Source organism: Coffea eugenioides, chromosome 3 (assembly GCF_003713205.1).
Source record: "Coffea eugenioides isolate CCC68of chromosome 3, Ceug_1.0, whole genome shotgun sequence".
NCBI classification, from domain to species: Eukaryota; Viridiplantae; Streptophyta; class Magnoliopsida; order Gentianales; family Rubiaceae; genus Coffea; species Coffea eugenioides.
The window spans coordinates 7,561,415-7,581,021 of NC_040037.1; the positions used below are offsets into that span (position 1 = coordinate 7,561,415).

The window sequence follows — 19,607 nt, forward strand, 5'->3', positions numbered from 1 at the left end:
TCAAAACACTTGGATATGCTATATTACATTTCAAAAACTTGCTTCTGAGCACTAAAGTAGATTATGTTTCAGTCATAATTAGTTTGCAATTTTAATGATACCATCTTACGATTAGGTTCATGTTCAAGAACACATTAACCTACCGACTGGTTCATGTGTATGCATTAAACATAATTAAGCATATATACTATAAAAAACATGTAGTATCACATGTATAGTATTATGCTTGCCTTTCTTAAGTTCCCCACCTTAATTGATGTATTTGTTTGATGATGTGTATGCGTGGGACTTTTGTATCCATAAAATTATCAAAACCCCATGAACGAGACTAACCAATGTTTGTCCATATCTACAGGCAATTATTAATCTCCACAAATTAATTAATACTCCATTTTGTAAGACAATGAATTACTTATTTTACTGGGAGGGCATAGTTGCCAAACTTAATTATTTATTAGAGTGAAAACACACATTCAAGAAGGAAAGTGATGCGAATTAGAAAGTTTAAAGTCTAATTATGCAATTAAAGTTACACATGTTATGTTTTAATATCGAGCGATTAGGGTTAATTTTGAACCCTCCCACTTACATTATTTAAAAAAAAAAAGTTACGTTTTTAATAAATTTTGACAAACTCTCTATTGGTGTGCTAATCGTTAACAGCAGTGCGAATTGAATAAAAGAAAACGTTGCTGAATTGAACAACTGGTACTCGTTTCAGTCCCATCCATGCATAAGGATATTTTTTTACCTTGGACAAAACTGCACATATCACGTGTATCGGTAATCTGAAATAATTTATAGCCACTACTTTCTAGACGAACAAATTAATAAAACTGTCCCTATTTCAAATACTAAAGGACAATTCTGTTTCACCTTCCATGTTGTCACAAGACCATTATAAATGGGACTTGAACACATTGAGCACAACACACAAAATCAAGGCAAAGCAGATCAGCTTATTCGGCTTTGCTTCATCAAAAGAAAGTAAGAGACGAAAGGGAAATTGAGAGTGATGGAGGTGATTGATGTTCTTCGCATGAATGGAGGGATTGGAGATACAAGTTATGCAAACAACTCATTGGTTCAGGTAACACTAAACTATATTGTACTTGATCTTAATTCTGCCCCATATTTTTGACAATTTAGTGAATCATTTTCTTCGCTGCACTTTTTCATATAATTTTTTAGCGTCTATTTGGTTCTCTCGGATCAATTTTAATCTTCAAATTTGGCACCCAAGTTTCTATCTTGGTCTTCATTGTTTAAGTGCATAGTCTTTTAATTAATTCACTACCAATTTGGAGAAAGAAGGAAACCAATTTGATTAGTAATTTTTTACCTTCAATTTGGACATGCAGCAAAAGGTGATACTAATGACCAGGCCAATAACACAAGCAGCCATTACTGATCTCTACTGCAGCCTCTTCCCCAAAAGCATCAGCATTGCAGACTTGGGATGTTCATCTGGACCTAACACTTTTCTGGCAGTTTCTGAGCTTATCAAAACTGTCGAGAAGAAACGCAAAATTTTAGGACAAAAATCTCCGGAATATCATGTATATCTGAATGATCTTCCTAGCAATGATTTCAACACCATTTTCAAGTCTGTGCCACGGTTTCAAGAAAATCTGAAGCTGCAGATGGAATCAGAGTTTGGACCATGTGTTTTCGCTGGAGTTCCTGGTTCATTCTACCAAAGGCTCTTCCCCGCCAAAAGTCTTCATTTTGTTCACTCTTCGTATAGTCTTCAATGGCTATCCCAAGTATGTCTTCCCCATTTTCTTTTATATAACATTCATAATGTTTTCATTGATTATAAGTAACGTTGATTTTGCTTCTTAGGTCCCTGAATTGGAAGAGGTTAACAAAGGAAACATTTACATGGCATGTTCAAGCCCTCCAAGTGTGATAAAGGCATACATCGATCAGTTTGAGAAGGATTTCTCGACTTTCCTGAGCTGCCGAGCAGAAGAATTGGTAACTGGTGGCCGCATGGTTTTGACAATTTTGGGGAGAAAAAGTGAAGATCCTTGTAGCAAGGATGGTTGCTATATTTGGGACCTTTTAGCTCTGGCCCTTAAGCAGATGATTTCTGAGGTACATATCTGAATATATTTTGAATAACCTTAGGAAAATTGTCTAAATTGCTTGCAATGCACACTGGGTTTCAGCATAGAACAATTTTTGTTTACTTTCAAACCACTAAACAAATTAGAAATTAGGTTTAATCGAGTTTTATACAAAGAAGTTAATACGCTTGCAATCTTTAAACCAGACATCCGAGTTGTCAATCGTAGAAGTAAAAGAGTTGTACTTTTAAATTCTCAAATTACAAAATGTAACTAGCAGAAGTAGAATAATACTTATGAATTCTTAATTGTGCATAGTACTTTAAAGAGAGGACATATGTTCAGAAACAAGTTATGCGTGGTCGGAATTGATTGATTTTGAGGGGTCAGAAATTGGAAGAACCAAATCTTACAATTTTGATAACATTACTACATATTTAGTTAGGATTTCTCCACATGTTTGTATGATCCTCGAGTGATTAAAGATATTAATTAGACAACTTCATGTCGACATAACAACTTTGACCGCTTAAACAAAGTATTTAGCAAGGATTCTATGGATTGGTGCTAACAAATCAACACCACGATGCAGGGCCTAATTGAAGAAAAGAAACTAGATTCATTCAATATCCCACAATACACACCATCACCTGCAGAAGTAAGATCACTTGTTGAGATGGAAGGGTCTTTTACGGTTGATCGTCTCGAGGCAACTGAGATACATTGGAATGCACATGATAGTGAATATTTTGAATTTGATGAATTCAAGGATGGTGGATATAATGTTGCCAAATGCATGAGAGCTGTGGCTGAACCCTTGCTTGTTAGTCACTTTGGTGAGGGAATAATAGAAGAAGTGTTCTCCAGGTACAAGAAAATACTTTCTGATCGCATGTCCAAAGAGAAGACTCAGTTCATCAATGTGATTGTCTCCTTGGCTAAAAGGGCATGATAATATGCAATGTCTTCCCCTAAGAACTACACCTTGACAATGGTTTGTTATGAAATTTCTTTGCCTATACCTGCAAAGAAGCAGTCAAAAGGGACCCGAAAAGGGGGTCCATTGTCATGCTGTACTTTAGTCGGTCATTTTTTCGTGCAATAAAAGATTACGTCGATTGCTGTTGTTGTATTGGTAAAACAATGTCTTTTACCAATTTGCTTCGTAGATGTATTAAACATAATGAAAACAATCTTACCATTGATCTTCGAGGTTATCTTTTTATTGCCAAGGTTTAATGGTAAAGTTTGAAACAAATATCCACTGCCAAATACATTAAGTTTTTATGGGATTCAGAGTTTCAAAATGGTTTTGTTACGTGATAATGAAAATACATCGAAAGTGTCTAGCAAAGAGTCCAATATGTAAGTCAGAAACCCAACTCTGACCCAAAAACTTAAACTGTTTGGTCTCGGGTCCTTAGTTTCGGGTTCTTAGTTACATCTAAACCCTTCTTTAACCTGTAGACTTTATTTTTTTGGCCTTTTTTCACATAACTTGTAGGTTGTTCAATATATACTTCCTCTTCAATAATTCCATTCAAAAAGTAGATTTCACATCCATTTGATAAATATTTCAAGAATTATTGGCAGCAATAAATAAACATGCGAGCAGTATCAAGTCTGGCAACTGGAGCAAAAATTTCAAATTAATCAATACTTGTCTTTTGCTTGTATCATTTAACCACCAATCTTACTTTGTAACGGTCTATCTCTCTAATTGGCTTGTACTTGGTCTTGTAGACCCATTTGACACCAATTAACTTCTTCCTATATGGAAGTGTGATCAACTCCCATGTCTTATTTTTCTCAATTGCATGTGTCTCCTCATCCATTATTTGACTCCAATGATCACCCATGACAGCCTCCTCTAAGGTAACTCGGTCCAATGATCACCCATTGGCTTGTACTTGGTTTTGTGAAGCTCTATCATAAAAATTTTTCATCCCTTTTATCTTTTTCATTTTTATTCTACCTCCATCGATTCCAAAGATGTAAGGAAGCTGGGGAAGATTTTTTCAAACTTATTTTGCTTATACTTTCTCCAAAAGTAATTAGTTCTGTTCAATTCTTTTCCGGACTTGATTCTATAGTCTGCTCATCTGAGATGCAGTTTTGTACCATAACATCCTTAAGGAAGGGGAAGTTGCCAAATGCTTACTATTCTTATGTTTGTTGTGTTATAGAAGGATGAAATGTGTGAGAATGTCGATGTATTCAAATTATCATAAAACTTGATTTTATCTATTAGATATTATAATTCTAATATGTACTAAATTTATGAGATTGGTTTGATTGTTGGTTGCAATGTGTGAAAATGGTGATGTATGGATTTTGATTACAATATCTCTACTAATATTAATTGAAAAGCAGGTTTTTTTATATTGGAAAATAGGTTGATATTAATTGGAAATCAATTTTTTTTTATTGGAAAACAGGTTTTTTTTTTTTTTTTTTAGGTTGGGTACCCAGAGACATTAGGAGTGGGTTAGGATCGCAAAATAGTTGATCCGATATATTAGGGTCGGGTTATGTTACTACATGCAATGCCTGGAGACCTGTATGGTGTTATTAACTTTGTCATCGTTTGAATTACCTTTTACTATCACATTACATGTTAGTTTACCATATTCCAAAAAAGATATATACTTTATTTTGTGTAATTATGAATTTTAAATTATACTGATAGCTACCATAATTGTAGTAATGTATTTTTTTTTAAAATTTCCATCACTTCTCCGACAAACTGATCTTAAAAGTGTAAAACTATATTCTTCGAAATTAATTGTTACAAACAAATATAATAAATTTTTCGTTATTTGCACAAATATGGACTGCACCTTGATCAGTAGTTGTACATAAAGAGTGAGCAGGCTTTCGTCTATCATGTTAGTACTTGATTTATATATATATATATATATATATATATATATGTATCCACCATTTCGCCTACGGTGCCATTGACCAGCCAAATTATGTTAGTGAGCTTGTTTAAGTACGTCTGTCCTATTTTATTGATGATTTATAGGTTGGATTATATTGAGTATTGGATAATATGCGTATAAAGGATTATACGGCCAATATCGTATTTCTCTTATTCTTCTCCCATGATGGGTGGGATAAGGGCTGCAGACACTAGCGGCTGCAATGGAAGGTAGGGAGTGACCCGCTTCCTCCCCAAAATTTTAGAAATTCTTCTATAACTCTTTAAAAATTTGTAAATGTTTCATATATATCCTTGAAGAAATTAGGTTTTGCCCCCTTCTCCAAAATTTTAAAAGTCCTTTTATCTCTCTTTAAAATATTAAAAGTTTCACTTATATCCCAATGAATATTATTATGTTTTTGTCCGTCAAATTTTTTACAAGAAAAAAAGAGAATGACGTCTTCACAAATTTCGGCCCCCAATCTCCCAAGCTCTAGTTCTGCCAGTGGTTGCAGAGGTAGGAAGTGGTGGATATTGTGGTTTTTCAAAATCGCCCCAAAACTCTAATAATAACACCTAAAAGAAAAACTCCGTTAGAAAATATTTTTTTAAAAATATAAAAAAATACAGCAAAGTTTTATTAAGTGTTCCAAAAACATCTAATCCAATTGGACATGTTTTTTTATTTCGCACGTTTTATGGTTATCGAAAAAAGAATAATTTAAAACTCAAATTACTTGAACCAATATTACTATATAATTCCTATATGTTAGGCCAAGTGTAGTTTTTTCACACCATGAACATATTACTCCCAGAAAGACCAAAACGAAACTCCACCCTCCACATAGACGAATCAGGCTGGCCTAAACTTTGTGCCAATCGTCCAATTTGGGGTCTACAATAAACTTTTAATCGCATTGTGTGCTCCAGAAGCAGAGAAAGGCCTCAATGGAAGAATGTGGTTTTGGTCTATAAGCATTTTGTCTACCTACACACTCAACCCTCAAAACTTATTAACCCTAAACAAGGGGGAAAAGAGGTAACTTAATGCTCATTAAATTTCTTCTTTTTCCTTCTTTCTTCCATTCCTAAAATGTATACCAAATATCAGACACTCCAAAGAGTTGAAGATATCTGTATGCTCCTGCCGCTTCACTTCCTTTGAGATATTCATTTGAGTACCCAAAATTTGGGCACCATAGGCGACATTTGTCCGCTTAGCCAAATTTCAACATTTCTATTCAATAAAAGCGTCTATTAGTTCTTATAACCCTAAATGCTAGGATATTTGTTTCAATTATGGGTTAGATATAGAAAAATTTCTCTACTATAATATTTATTAGGGTCAGTTAGATTGCAATATTTTGCTTTGAGATCATTTAGCCAATTAGTGTTGAATCTTAGGGTATTAGTACAAAAGTCGTTTATAAACATGTGAAAATCAATTAAGAAGATCATAACAATTGTTATGAACTGGATATGGACAGTTCAAATAAGATTTTATTCTTGAACAAGAATCCATTTTTGATTTATTTCATCTGTGTCATGTCTAGAACAGGGAAAGATACACCTTACACCACGATTTTAAATTAGAAGAGAAATTTCAAAAAATGACTAATCTATTCACTCTATCAATAATCGAGTCGAATCTAGTACATCATAAGGGATTTGACTTTTCTATTGATTCCTATGTATTGGATTAAAAACAATTCTTAAATGAGGTATTCAACTCTAGGGATGAATCGAAAAAGAAATCTTTATTGGTTCTATTTTTTATTTTTTTTATGAAGAGAATGAATCTTTTTCTCAAATCCTCCGTAACTCAGAATTCTCTATTTCTCTAGCCAGTTCCGCTCTACCTTTTTTTTCCTGATGTAAAATCAGACATGTATCCGACACAGTCTTGGTGGTTGTGGTACTTGATACTGGTGCTTGTCCTTTTCAATGCCAGATTGCTTACTTCTTACGCTGATGCACATTATGGTTCATAACATGACCTAACTTTGATGATGTTAGCATTATTGTTGGATTCAAATAGAACAAACTTGTGGTTGTTAAGCTGTAGTTCTTTGCAGGACCATTTGTCTTTAATGCCCTTCTGCATAGAATTGCAAATATCAATGGCCTATATCACTGGCATCTAATTAGTGACAGGATTTTGATGAATATGCATTGTTCTCCTTTCAGAATCTTGACGTCCAATTCTGAAATGTCTTCTCTTTCTCTCTTTCATATTCTCAGGAGGAGGGTTCTTCAAGCATTAACTCCAGACCGGAGTGAATCATTGAACACTTATTTTTCCTACCAAAAGGGAAAGGGAAAAAACAACTAGGAAATCATATTCCATGGAAAACCATGATAAATTATTGAACCACATTTGCAGGCAAAATGCCAAATGTTGCTGCTCCCAAATATAGAAGTATGTGCATTGATCACGTGACCTGTCCCTCAATTTCTTACATTGATTTCAACATTAGATTGGAAATATTACGTACACGCGATGGTTTGCAACCTTTTTCAACATAATGATGTGAATATTGAGAAGACAGAATAACTATTCTTTTTTACACCGATTGGTAGTGGAGAAGTTTTTTGCACTTTTTATGAAATTGGTGTGTGTTTGGATCGCACCTTTTTTTTCAAATTTTTTTGCTTGTATCATACGCACATTTTTCATTTTTTTTTATCTTACACAAACATCACATCAAATGAGTGTTATAGTATTTTTTTTTCAAAAAATTATCCTAAATAATCTTCTATCCAAACACACTGGTGTCACTTATCATAGTTGCTAGTTATAGTCGACTCTTTTTTCTTTTGGGGTTTTTGGATGTAGTCATTACTCTACTACTCCAGTTTTTATTTTTAAATCATAGTACAATTGGGTGACAACTATATGTTTTAAAGGTACGTAGATTATTGGTTGACGTTACTGATCTAGTCATTGTATAATTGATTTGAATGATTTGATCGGGTATGATATGGGTGGAATGCAAAAGCAAAAAAATTGTTCAATTACATTCCACTGGTCTATGAATCATCCAGAATTGATTCTGATCTGATTGTACAAATTTTAACTCCATAATTATTTCAAAGATTGATTTAATTGGATTCTCCATTGTTTAGGGAAAAAAAATTCGAATCATATATCCAATTCCCATGATGTTCGTTTGTTTTAACCAATCTTAACTGTTTCACAGCAAATGACGCATCATTTCAAGTCACTCCTAAGTACCTGTTTGATAACATAAAAAAAGTGCTGAAACTGAATTCATTCAGACATTCAAATGTTGTGGGTGTTTGATAAATAAAAATTCACCTGCTGAACTTATTAAGTGGTGCTGAATTTGTTTGTATTTTTTTCAGCACAAGAATCGTAGCTGAATGCTTAATTTGATAAGAATCAAGAGATTTACTTCAACTACTTTATCTTATCTACCAACTATATCCCTGTTTGTTAATTACATTCAAAATCCTTATATAATTAAACAACCTAATATTTCCTATTCAAAATCCTTATCTAATTAAACAAAACAACCTTGATATTCTCTATTCAAAATTTTTTTTAACAATAGTATTTTTTTTGCAGTAATTTTCATCCACAAACGTTTATATTTTGATATATATTTTTTTTCTACATATAAATATTATTTATGTGATGCAGCTTATCCACACACACGTGGCTTTATGACACCATATCGAAATATTAGATATTGGTTGTCTGATTTTCAAAATGCTTCTCGTCCAAGATCAAAAGAAGAACGTTTTAACCAAGCACATGCAAGATTGAGAAATGTAACTGAACGTGCTTTTAGAGTATTAAAAGCTCGTTTTCCCATTCTCAAAACGATGAAACCATACCCTTTTCCCACACAAAGAAACATTGTCATTGTATGCATTGCTCTTCACAATCATTGTCATTTTCATACCTAACAATTTTAAGTTAATTAAATCATAGGTTTTATTTCCTTTTTGGATTAAAAGATAGAAGGGCAAAATTGTACAATCTAGCTTATTAAGCATTAAATTATGAATATTTATCGAACAGTATAAATAGATTCAGTATTAAGATTCAGACATTCATATATCTCTTTTCAGTGCTTAAAATTCAGCAAATTAATTATTTCAGAATTCAGAATTCAGAATTCAGAATTCAGTGTTATCAAACGGAGCCTAAGACTCCTAAACCAGACTGGAAATGCCCAGTTGAAAGGAACCAAATATAATCAACAACAAAGATTTACCACTAAATTTTACTTATCAGTTGGCTAGCTCCAGATGAATAGCAATTTGGCTCTTCATTTTATTTAATTTCATGCATTTGTATGATGCATATGTCTAAGGGAAAGTATTGCCAATTTAAATAACTTCCAGATTTTCCTACATTCTATTTCGTAATTCAAGCATTATGGTACATGGTGCATGTGGTTTATAAAAAAAAAAAAATTTAAAAGGAGCAACCTACAAATGCGAAATATGCGAATGATTTCTCAATAATTGCTCAGTCTTTAAGTAAACTACTTTCTTCAAATCGCAGTACAATATGCGAAATATGCGAATGATTTCTCAATAATTGCTTATCATGTTAGGGTGGTTATCTATATTTAACCTCAGGTGAAAACCATCACCTATTAAACCCAAGATCTATATGGTGATCATTAAGAAACAAATTAACATTAAAATAGCGGAAGTGTACCTGAATCCATGTTGACAAACTTAATACTTGAATCCTTAGAGAGTTTGGGGTGGCCTTCCAGGTCAACACGTATTTACCCTTTCCTTTGAGAGAGCCCTTTAGTTTCTCTCTGGTATCTTTCCTGATGATGAGATATCAGGGAAGAGCTATTTTATGGTATTAGGAAATACGACAACTAGAATGATACCTATGACCTGGGGACCATAACCATATTTATAGGTAACAGTCCTGTTACCTTTTGGAACCCTATTTCAGCCCATCATAGAAATAGGAGCCCTTAAGTCTCTACACATTAAAGGCCCACATCCTATTAGATACATTAAGTCCAAACTATATTTGATCACTTTAATTGGGCTTTGATCACTTTAATTGGGCTTAACCTTAATTGACAGTTTGCAACACATAATTATTCACATATAAGTCCAATGTTGGATTAAGGATCCAACATATCAAACGTACTTTAAAGTTCAGGGAATCCTATGACGAGTTTTCACTTACAGAAGGTCTGTCTATCAGAAGGGAACATTTGATGGACAACAACTAGGAAATTCCAACCAATACACACACACACACACACACACATATATATATATATATATATATATATATATGTATGGGGGGAGGGAGTGTAAGCGAGAGGTTTCGGGTTCGAGTTCTCCCGCTTACACTTATAGAGACATAGACACAACAAGAGAATGGTAGTTAAAACATTTAATCTTATTTAAGAGGTATGGAGTTTTAGAACGGTTTTGATAGGCTAGTATATTCTAGCAAGAGAATATACATATTGATTGATTGGATTAATTTTCCCACACTATCAAATGCAAAGATTTTTTTTGTTTTATATGAGGGGCCTTGAATGTATGCTACATATTTAAAAAAAAATTAAAATTCGAGTGTAAATTTTGCGTATAGAACTTTTTTACACCAACAAGTGCAGGAAAGGTTAATTTCTTCCTTTGGATCTCAAAAAGAGATAGAACGGAAAAGAATTGTTTGGAAAAATTCTCTGTGTTATAAAAATTCATTGGACGCATAAGCTGCCTGACATCTAAATAAATTATCTCTAGGAGGCTATGTAACTAAAAAAACACGTTGAAATTTAATCTGCTAAAACAGTTTTGCAATTTTAAAACTTTGTTCGGCTGAATTTCATTTCATGCCCTCACTACTTTACATCAATTTAGACTCTGCTTCTCCCCCTTTTTTTATTGGCAAAGTTATTAGAAATGAGGTTCTAGATTGCCAAATTAATAAACAGGGTGCGACTTATGCATTTAACAAATAAATTTTGCCTAGTTACCCTTGAGGGTATCAGTTGCAGCAAGCAAGCAGATTTTGTACAAAAAGCACTTATGCCTACTCCTACACCCGAGAAAATTGAATATTTTCATCGATTTGAAAAGCTGCCTGCTCCTACATAACGGTTTAAAATAAGTTCAAAGAATACAGCGAAACATTATGACATGTTATTTGAAATACTCATTATTTACACATATTAACTTATTTACATCGTCAACGCATTTTTCAATCATTTTTTTTTAATCTCATATACATCGTATTAAAAAAGTGTTACGATATTTTTTAAAAAATTTATTCCAATTCTCAAGTAGTTCAAATCCATTCTATCTCTTTCTGTGACCAATTTTCCATGCCTTGTGACGAGGACATGCAAGCTGTCTGTCAAGTTCTAGATGATTTAATGTTTGTTTTATTATCTAGAACAAACATTAAATCATCCTCATCAGCTTTGGTGATGTAACCGATATGACCTCATTGTTACGATGTCAGCTTGTATGTCAATAAGATGACCTCTTGTCGTTTTTGCTGTGAGCTATGTTGGCTGGTTCAGAAATAATTACAAGCTCAGGGTTGTTGACTCTGCAACTTTTTATCCCATCATCCTTCATGTTGCATACCCACCTCAATCATTATCTATTGAAGACGGTGACTGGTACATTCCAAAAGGAAACAAAAAATAAAATAAGAAAAAGAATGATCTACAGGCACAAACCTAACTTTGAAGATAGATATTTTAAATTTTCAAAAATTTTATTCGAATGAAAAATCAAAAAAGTTTGAAGCCATCTCTCACACCAAGTAGGTGCATCTATTTTGACTATGTTCCACGAAAATATAGCTGGGACTGTGTCGAGGGACCAGGAAAATACGTTTTGAATTTGTAAGCGGCTAAAATCTTTATTTTGTATGTAAGGAGCTAAGATTTAACACCTGTAAAATGTGAAGAACAATTGTTATCATTTACTCCAAATTTTTTTCTTACTTAGATAATGCTTCAAACTTTTTCGTTTGAGAGCTAGCATTTTGTTCTTATGACTTATATTATTCTGGTTACATCAAAACACTTGGATATGCTATATTACATTTCAAAAACTTGCTTCTGAGCACTAAAGTGGATTATGTTTCAGTCATAATTAGTTTGCAATTTTAATGATACCATCTTACGATTATGCTGTCTTAGACAGTTGGTAGGTTCATGTTCAAGAACACATTAACCTACCGACTGGTTCATGTGTATGCATTAAACATAATTAAGCATATATACTATAAAAAACATGTATAGTATTATGCTTGCCTTTCTTAAGTTCCCCACCTTAATTGATGTATTTGTTTGATGATGTGTATGCGTGGGACTTTTGTATCCATAAAATTATCAAAACCCCATGAACGAGACTAACCAATGTTTGTCCATATCTACAGGCAATTATTAATCTCCACAAATTAATTAATACTCCATTTTGTAAGACAATGAATTACTTATTTTAATTACTGGGAGGGCATAGTTGCCAAACTTAATTATTTATTAGAGTGAAAACACACATTCAAGAAGGAAAGTGATGCGAATTAGAAAGTTTAAAGTCTAATTATGCAATTAAAGTTACACATGTTATGTTTTAATATCGAGCGATTAGGGTTAATTTTGAACCCTCCCACTTACATTATTTTAAAAAAAAAAGTTACGTTTTTAATAAATTTTGACAAACTCTCTATTGGTGTGCTAATCGTTAACAGCAGTGCGAATTGAATAAAAGAAAACGTTGCTGAATTGAACACGTAGAGCACTCGGAGTCGTTACTGCTACAACTGGTACTCGTTTCAGTCCCATCCATGCATAAGGATATTTTTTTACCTTGGACAAAACTGCACATATCACGTGTATCGGTAATCTGAAATAATTTATAGCCACTACTTTCTAGACGAACAAATTAATAAAACTGTCCCTATTTCAAATCCTAGAGGACAATTCTGTTTCACCTTCCATGTTGTCACAAGACCATTATAAATGGGACTTGAACACATTGAGCACAACACACAAAATCAAGGCAAAGCAGATCAGCTTATTCGGCTTTGCTTCATCAAAAGAAAGTAAGAGACGAAAGGGAAATTGAGAGTGATGGAGGTGATTGATGTTCTTCGCATGAATGGAGGGATTGGAGATACAAGTTATGCAAACAACTCATTGGTTCAGGTAACACTAAACTATATTGTACTTGATCTTAATTCTGCCCCATATTTTTGACAATTTAGTGAATCATTTTCTTCGCTGCACTTTTTCATATAATTTTTGAGCGTCTATTTGGTTCTCTCGGATCAATTTTAATCTTCAAATTTGGCACCCAAGTTTCTATCTTGGTCTTCATTGTTTAAGTGCATAGTCTTTTAATTAATTCACTACCAATTTGGAGAAAGAAGGAAACCAATTTGATTAGTAATTTTTTACCTTCAATTTGGACATGCAGCAAAAGGTGATACTAATGACCAGGCCAATAACAGAAGCAGCCATTACTGATCTCTACTGCAGCCTCTTCCCCAAAAGCATCAGCATTGCAGACTTGGGATGTTCATCTGGACCTAACACTTTTCTGGCAGTTTCTGAGCTTATCAAAACTGTCGAGAAGAAACGCAAAATTTTAGGACAAAAATCTCCGGAATATCATGTATATCTGAATGATCTTCCTAGCAATGATTTCAACACCATTTTCAAGTCTGTGCCACGGTTTCAAGAAAATCTGAAGCTGCAGATGGAATCAGAGTTTGGACCATGTGTTTTCGCTGGAGTTCCTGGTTCATTCTACCAAAGGCTCTTCCCCGCCAAAAGTCTTCATTTTGTTCACTCATCGTATAGTCTTCAATGGCTATCCCAAGTATGTCTTCCCCATTTTCTTTTATATAACATTCATAATGTTTTCATTGATTATAAGTAACGTTGATTTTTCTTCTTAGGTCCCTGAATTGGAAGAGGTTAACAAAGGAAACATTTACATGGCATGTTCAAGCCCTCCAAGTGTGATAAAGGCATACATCGATCAGTTTGAGAAGGATTTCTCGACTTTCCTGAGCTGCCGAGCAGAAGAATTGGTAACTGGTGGCCGCATGGTTTTGACAATTTTGGGGAGAAAAAGTGAAGATCCTTGTAGCAAGGATGGTTGCTACATTTGGGACCTTTTAGCTCTGGCCCTCAAGCAGATGATTTCTGAGGTACATATCTGAATATATGTTGAATAACCTTAGGAAAATTGTCTAAATTGCTTGCAATGCACACTGGGTTTCAGCATAGAACAATTTTTGTTTACTTTCAAACCACTAAACAAATTAGAAATTAGGTTTAATCGAGTTTTATACAAAGAAGTTAATACGCTTGCAATCTTTAAACCAGACATCCGAGTTGTCAATCGTAGAAGTAAAAGAGTTGTACTTTTAAATTCTCAAATTACAAAATGTAACTAGCAGAAGTAGAATAATACTCATGAATTCTTAATTGTGCATAGTACTTTAAAGAGAGGACATATGTTCAGAAACAAGTTATGCGTGGTCGGAATTGATTGATTTTGAGGGGTCAGAAATTGGAAGAACCAAATCTTACAATTTTGATAACATTACTACATATTTAGTTAGGATTTCTCCACATGTTTGTATGATCCTCGAGTGATTAAAGATATTAATTAGACAACTTCATGTCGACATAACAACTTTGACCGCATAAACAAAGTATTTAGCAAGGATTCTATGGATTGGTGCTAACAGATCAACATCACGATGCAGGGCCTAATTGAAGAAAAGAAACTAGATTCATTCAATATCCCACAATACACACCATCACCTGCAGAAGTAAGATCACTTGTTGAGATGGAAGGGTCTTTTACGGTTGATCGTCTCGAGGCAACTGAGATACATTGGAATGCACATGATAGTGAATATTTTGAATTTGATGAATTCAAGGATGGTGGCTATAATGTTGCCAAATGCATGAGAGCTGTGGCTGAACCCTTGCTTGTTAGTCACTTTGGTGAGGGAATAATAGAAGAAGTGTTCTCCAGGTACAAGAAAATACTTTCTGATCGCATGTCCAAAGAGAAGACTCAGTTCATCAATGTGATTGTCTCTTTGGCTAAAAGGGCATGATAATATGCAATGTGTTCCCCTAAGAACCACACCTTGACAATGGTTTGTTATGAAATTTCTTTGCAAAGAAGCAGTCAAAAGGGACCCGAAAAGGGGGTCCATTGTTATGCTGTACTCTAGTCGTTCATTTTTCGTGCAATAAAAGATTATTGTCGATTGCTGTTGTTGTATTGGTAAAACAATGTCTTTTACCAATTTGCTTCGTAGATGTATTAAACATAATGAAAAAAATCTTACCATTGATCTTTGAGATTATCTTTTTATTGCCAAGGTTTAATGGTAAAGTTTGAAACAAATATCCACTGCCAGATACATTAAGATACATTAAGCTTTTCTGGGATTCAGAGTTTCAAAATGTGTTTATTACGTGATAATGAAAATACCTCGAGAGTGTCTACCAAAAAGTCCAATATGTAAGTCAGAAACTCAATTCTGACCCAAAAACTGAAACTGTTTGGTCTCGGGTCCTTAGTTTCGGGTCCTTAGTTACATCTAAACCCTTCTTTAACCTGTAGACTTTATTTTTTTGGCCTTTTTTCACATAACTTGTAGGTTGCTCGACATATACTTTCTCTTCAATAATTCCATTCAAAAAGCAGATTTCACAACCATTTGATAAATATTTCAAGAATTATTGGCAGCAATAGATATAATCATGCGAGCAGTATCAAGTCTGGCAACTGGAACAAAAATTTCAAATTAATCAATACTTGCCTTTTGCTTGTATCCTTTAACCACCAATTTTACTTTGTAACGGTCTATCTCACTAATTGGCTTGTACTTGGTCTTGTAGACCCACTTGACACCAATGAACTTCTTCCTATATGGAAGTGTGATCAACTCCCATGTCTTATTTTTCTCAATTGCATGTATCTCCTCATCCATTATTTGACTCCAATGATCACCCATGACAGCCTCCTCAAAGGTAACTCGGTCTCAATTTACAAATAAAGCAAATTTTACAATATTTTCATCAAACAATTCATTATCATTACCAACAACATAATCTTTCAAGCGAGCTGGCATGCAATGTTCTCGTTGTGGACGATTAGATGACTGCACAAGATTTGATTGCACCCCAGAAAATGAAGAATCACCAGTGTGTTGTCTAGACTGCTCTACTGGTTGATTAGAAGAATTCCCTTCATCCAAATAAAATGGCATTGGTGGATACTTTGGTGTAGAATCTGTAACTTTTTTAGTCAAATCCCAAACTCCTTGCTCATCAAATGTGACATCTCTGCTAATAATCATCTTTCCTGTATCTGGATTGAGCAGCATGTGATAGGGCTGCAAACGAATCGAGCCGCTCGCGAGCCGCTCGAGTCAAGCTCGAGTCGAGCTCGACATTAATCGAGCTCGAGTCGAGCTCGAGCCAGCTCGAGTCAAACTCGAGCTCGAACTCGAGCTCAGAATATTAAGCTCGTTAGCTCGCGAGCCGGCTCGCGAGCTTGAGTATATATATATATTTTTTATTTTTATTTTTATTTAATAATAAAATTACGTATATTATATATATATATTTTTATTTTTTATTTTCATAGTGAAATTACGGATATATCCTTCATATTTTATTATTTATTCAGAAAAAAATATTATTTTATTTATTTTTTTTTAAAATAAAATAATTTTTTTTATTTTTTTCGAGCTCAAGCTCGAGCTCGAAAATTGCCAGCTCGTCGAGCTCGAGCTTGATAAAATTTAGTCGAGGCTCGGCTCGATTAGCTCAAAACTCGACTCGGCTCGGCTCGTTTGCAGCCCTAGCATGTGACCTTTGGTTTCATGACTATAACCAAGGAAAATGCATTTTTCTGTTTTGTCATTAATTTCTTCCCAATAGCATTTGGAACATGGGAATAGGCAAGACAACCAAATACTTTTAAATGAGAAATATTTGATTTCTTACCAGTCCATAACCCCTGTGGTGTCTTTCCGAAATTGCATTTGTGTAGGAGACTTGTTAGATACATATACAGTATAAGCAACTGCATCGGCTCAAAAATCTTTAGGCATGTTCTTGGCATGCATCATTGATCTCACTATATCCATTATAGTCTGATTTTTCCTCTCTGCTATTCTATGCTATTGAGTAGTGTATCCGGTTGTCAACTATTGTTTAATCCCATGTTTCTCCAAAAAATCATCATAGACAGTAAATTCAGTGCCTCTGTCAGCTCTCAAAATTTTAATAAATTGGCCACTTTACTTCTCAATATATACTTTAAAACTCTTAAAAATATCACAAGTTTCAGATTTATTCTTCAAAAAATATTTTTTTGTTAAAATCATCAATGAAAGTAATAAAATATTTACTACCTCTATTGGAAGGTACCTTAATTGAGCACAGGTTTGAATGTAACAATTCCAACGAACGATCAGCCCTCCAAGTCTTGTTTTTAGAAAAAGAATCTCTGTGTTTCTTTTTCAAAATACAAGACTCGCAAAAAAGTGCTTTGTAGAAAAATCAATAGAAGACAGTCCATACACCATATTCTTTCTAACAAGAAAACTCAAACTCTCAAAATTCAAGTAACCAAAAGGCATGTGCCACAAGCAAATATCATAAAAAACAACATAACTAAAGTAACGCAAATCATCACAATTAAACGTGATAGGCCATAAGCGCTAGTGTTCATGTGTACCTTTGCTATTAGTTTCAAACAATCATCAATAATAGTACCAATGCCATATTTGAATCATAAATCAAATCCTTTTTTAGTAAATTATCCAAGACTCAGTAAATTATGATGAAGGTTTGGCACATAGAAGACATCAGAGATAAAATAAGATTTTTCATTCTTCAAAGTAATCTTGATTTTTCCTTTCCCAAGTACAGGCACTCTTTCATTGTTGCCAAACTTAACAAAAGATCTAAAAGATTTATCCAAATCATCAAACATATTTTTGTCACCATAGCATCCGGAATCCAAAAACTAATTATTCTTTTTATTTTCTTCCACTTCTGAGTTAGAGAATAAAATAGTTTCATCATTTTCACCATTATTCTCTGCTATATTGGCATGACCGCCTTTATTGTTAGAATTATACAAGCATTCACTTTTCTAATGACCAATTTTTTTTTTTTTTTTGTAATTATGGCACTGAATATTATGTCTGCGAGAATCATTATTTTCTAACTCGCTATTGGGATAATTATTGTTACATCTCTGTTGGTAAAAATTACCTCTGCCACGACCTCTAAAATTGCCTCTACCACGGTCTCATCCTCTTCCTCTGAAATTTTAATTTTTTTGACCGGAGCCATCACCATTCTCTTTGGGTTTATCTATCTGCACCTGCAACGCTTTCGCCACCGTTTCTTTTTCTGCACCATCTTCCAATTTTTCATTAATTTTTTGTTTATGAAGAGTTAACTAACCCTGCAATTCTTCAATGGTCATAGTTGAGAGATCTTTTGCCTCTTGAATCCCGGCAACCACATGATCAAATTTCATGGGTAAAGTATTGAGGGCTTTTTCTGCTAGCACCTCATTACTAAGATCATAAGCATTGTGCTCCATCTCATTTTTTATGTCAATCAGTATGAAAAAATATGATTCAATTGTCTCTGATTTTTTCATAGTGATCAACTCAAATTTCCTTTTCAACATCAGCAGATTATTTTTCTGAACTCTGTCAACTCCTTTGTATGTTTTCGCCAAATTATCCCATGCTTGTTTTGCAGTTTTGGCATTAGCAATTTTTTCAAAAATCGAAGCATCAATTGCCTGGTGGATTTGAGACAGCACCATACTTCCTTGCATCTTGACACTTCTTCTTCATGTGCAACAATTTCTTACTGAACAAATTGAAACAAATTATACGCGTCAAGATGAGTTTCCATCTGCATTCTCCAAAAACTGTAATCTTTTTTTCCTGTGAGTTTTGGTACTACACAGGTAATATTACTTGGTACAATTGATGTAGTTGATGCAGACATGGCTTATAATAAAGCTAACTCTGATATCACTATGCAGGCCCAAAAAAATAATCAATATAAGTCACAAGGCTTTCACGATTGAATGAAACCACGAGAAGACAAAATAAATCCTAAAAGACTAGAAGACAAAATAGAGGAAAGGGGACCAGAGGCTTTTATTATCTCTCTGAATCTTTTCTTTCTTTCTTACATCGATAGACCAAGACCTATGGTCTATATAAAGACTACCAAATACCAAAATTCAATTGGGATTTAAACTACCAACCATCCATATACACGAATTAGGCTGGCGATAGAGGGTAGTTTCCTAAACTTTGTGCCAATCGTCCAATTTAGGGCCTACAATAAACTTTTAATCGCATTGTGTGCTCCAAAAGCAGAGAAGGGCCTCAATGGAAGAATGTGGTTTTGGTTTATAAGCATTTTGTCGACCTACACACTCAACCCTCAAAATTTATTAACCCTAAACAAGGGGGAAAAGAGGTAATTTAATGCTCATTAAATTTCTTCTCTTTCCTTCTTTCTTCCATTCCTAAAGTGTATACCAAA

The 19,607-nt window shown here is 33.9% G+C and overlaps 2 protein-coding genes across 2 annotated transcripts; both read left to right on the forward strand.

Moving 5' to 3' along the window:
- The first annotated feature begins 918 nt into the window (after nt 1–918).
- On the forward strand, nt 919–3,289 carry LOC113764920 (salicylate carboxymethyltransferase-like). Its single transcript, XM_027308964.1, has 4 exons — nt 919–1,090; nt 1,362–1,766; nt 1,846–2,100; nt 2,665–3,289. Exons 1-4 carry the CDS (start codon nt 1,016–1,018, stop codon nt 3,022–3,024), a joined length of 1,095 nt encoding a protein of 364 aa, XP_027164765.1. The 5' UTR covers nt 919–1,015; the 3' UTR covers nt 3,025–3,289.
- A 9,720-nt stretch (nt 3,290–13,009) lies between these two features.
- On the forward strand, nt 13,010–15,373 carry LOC113764919 (salicylate carboxymethyltransferase-like). The gene is made up of 4 exons (XM_027308963.1): nt 13,010–13,184; nt 13,456–13,860; nt 13,940–14,194; nt 14,759–15,373. The coding sequence occupies exons 1-4, from the start codon at nt 13,110–13,112 to the stop codon at nt 15,116–15,118; spliced, it is 1,095 nt and encodes a 364-aa protein (XP_027164764.1). The 5' UTR covers nt 13,010–13,109; the 3' UTR covers nt 15,119–15,373.
- The last annotated feature ends 4,234 nt before the right edge of the window (nt 15,374–19,607 follow it).

Bases quoted from the DNA above. Each gene is read 5' to 3' on its own strand.
- LOC113764920 (XM_027308964.1), top strand. From the start codon at position 1,016: ATGGAGGTGATTGATGTTCTTCGCATGAATGGAGGGATTGGAGATACA. The intron at 1,767-1,845 runs GTATGTCTTCCC...TTTGCTTCTTAG, and splicing joins GTCTTCAATGGCTATCCCAA to GTCCCTGAATTGGAAGAGGT. The intron at 2,101-2,664 runs GTACATATCTGA...ACCACGATGCAG, and splicing joins TTAAGCAGATGATTTCTGAG to GGCCTAATTGAAGAAAAGAA.
- LOC113764919 (XM_027308963.1), top strand. From the start codon at position 13,110: ATGGAGGTGATTGATGTTCTTCGCATGAATGGAGGGATTGGAGATACA. The intron at 13,185-13,455 runs GTAACACTAAAC...TTGGACATGCAG, and splicing joins CAAACAACTCATTGGTTCAG to CAAAAGGTGATACTAATGAC. The intron at 14,195-14,758 runs GTACATATCTGA...ATCACGATGCAG, and splicing joins TCAAGCAGATGATTTCTGAG to GGCCTAATTGAAGAAAAGAA.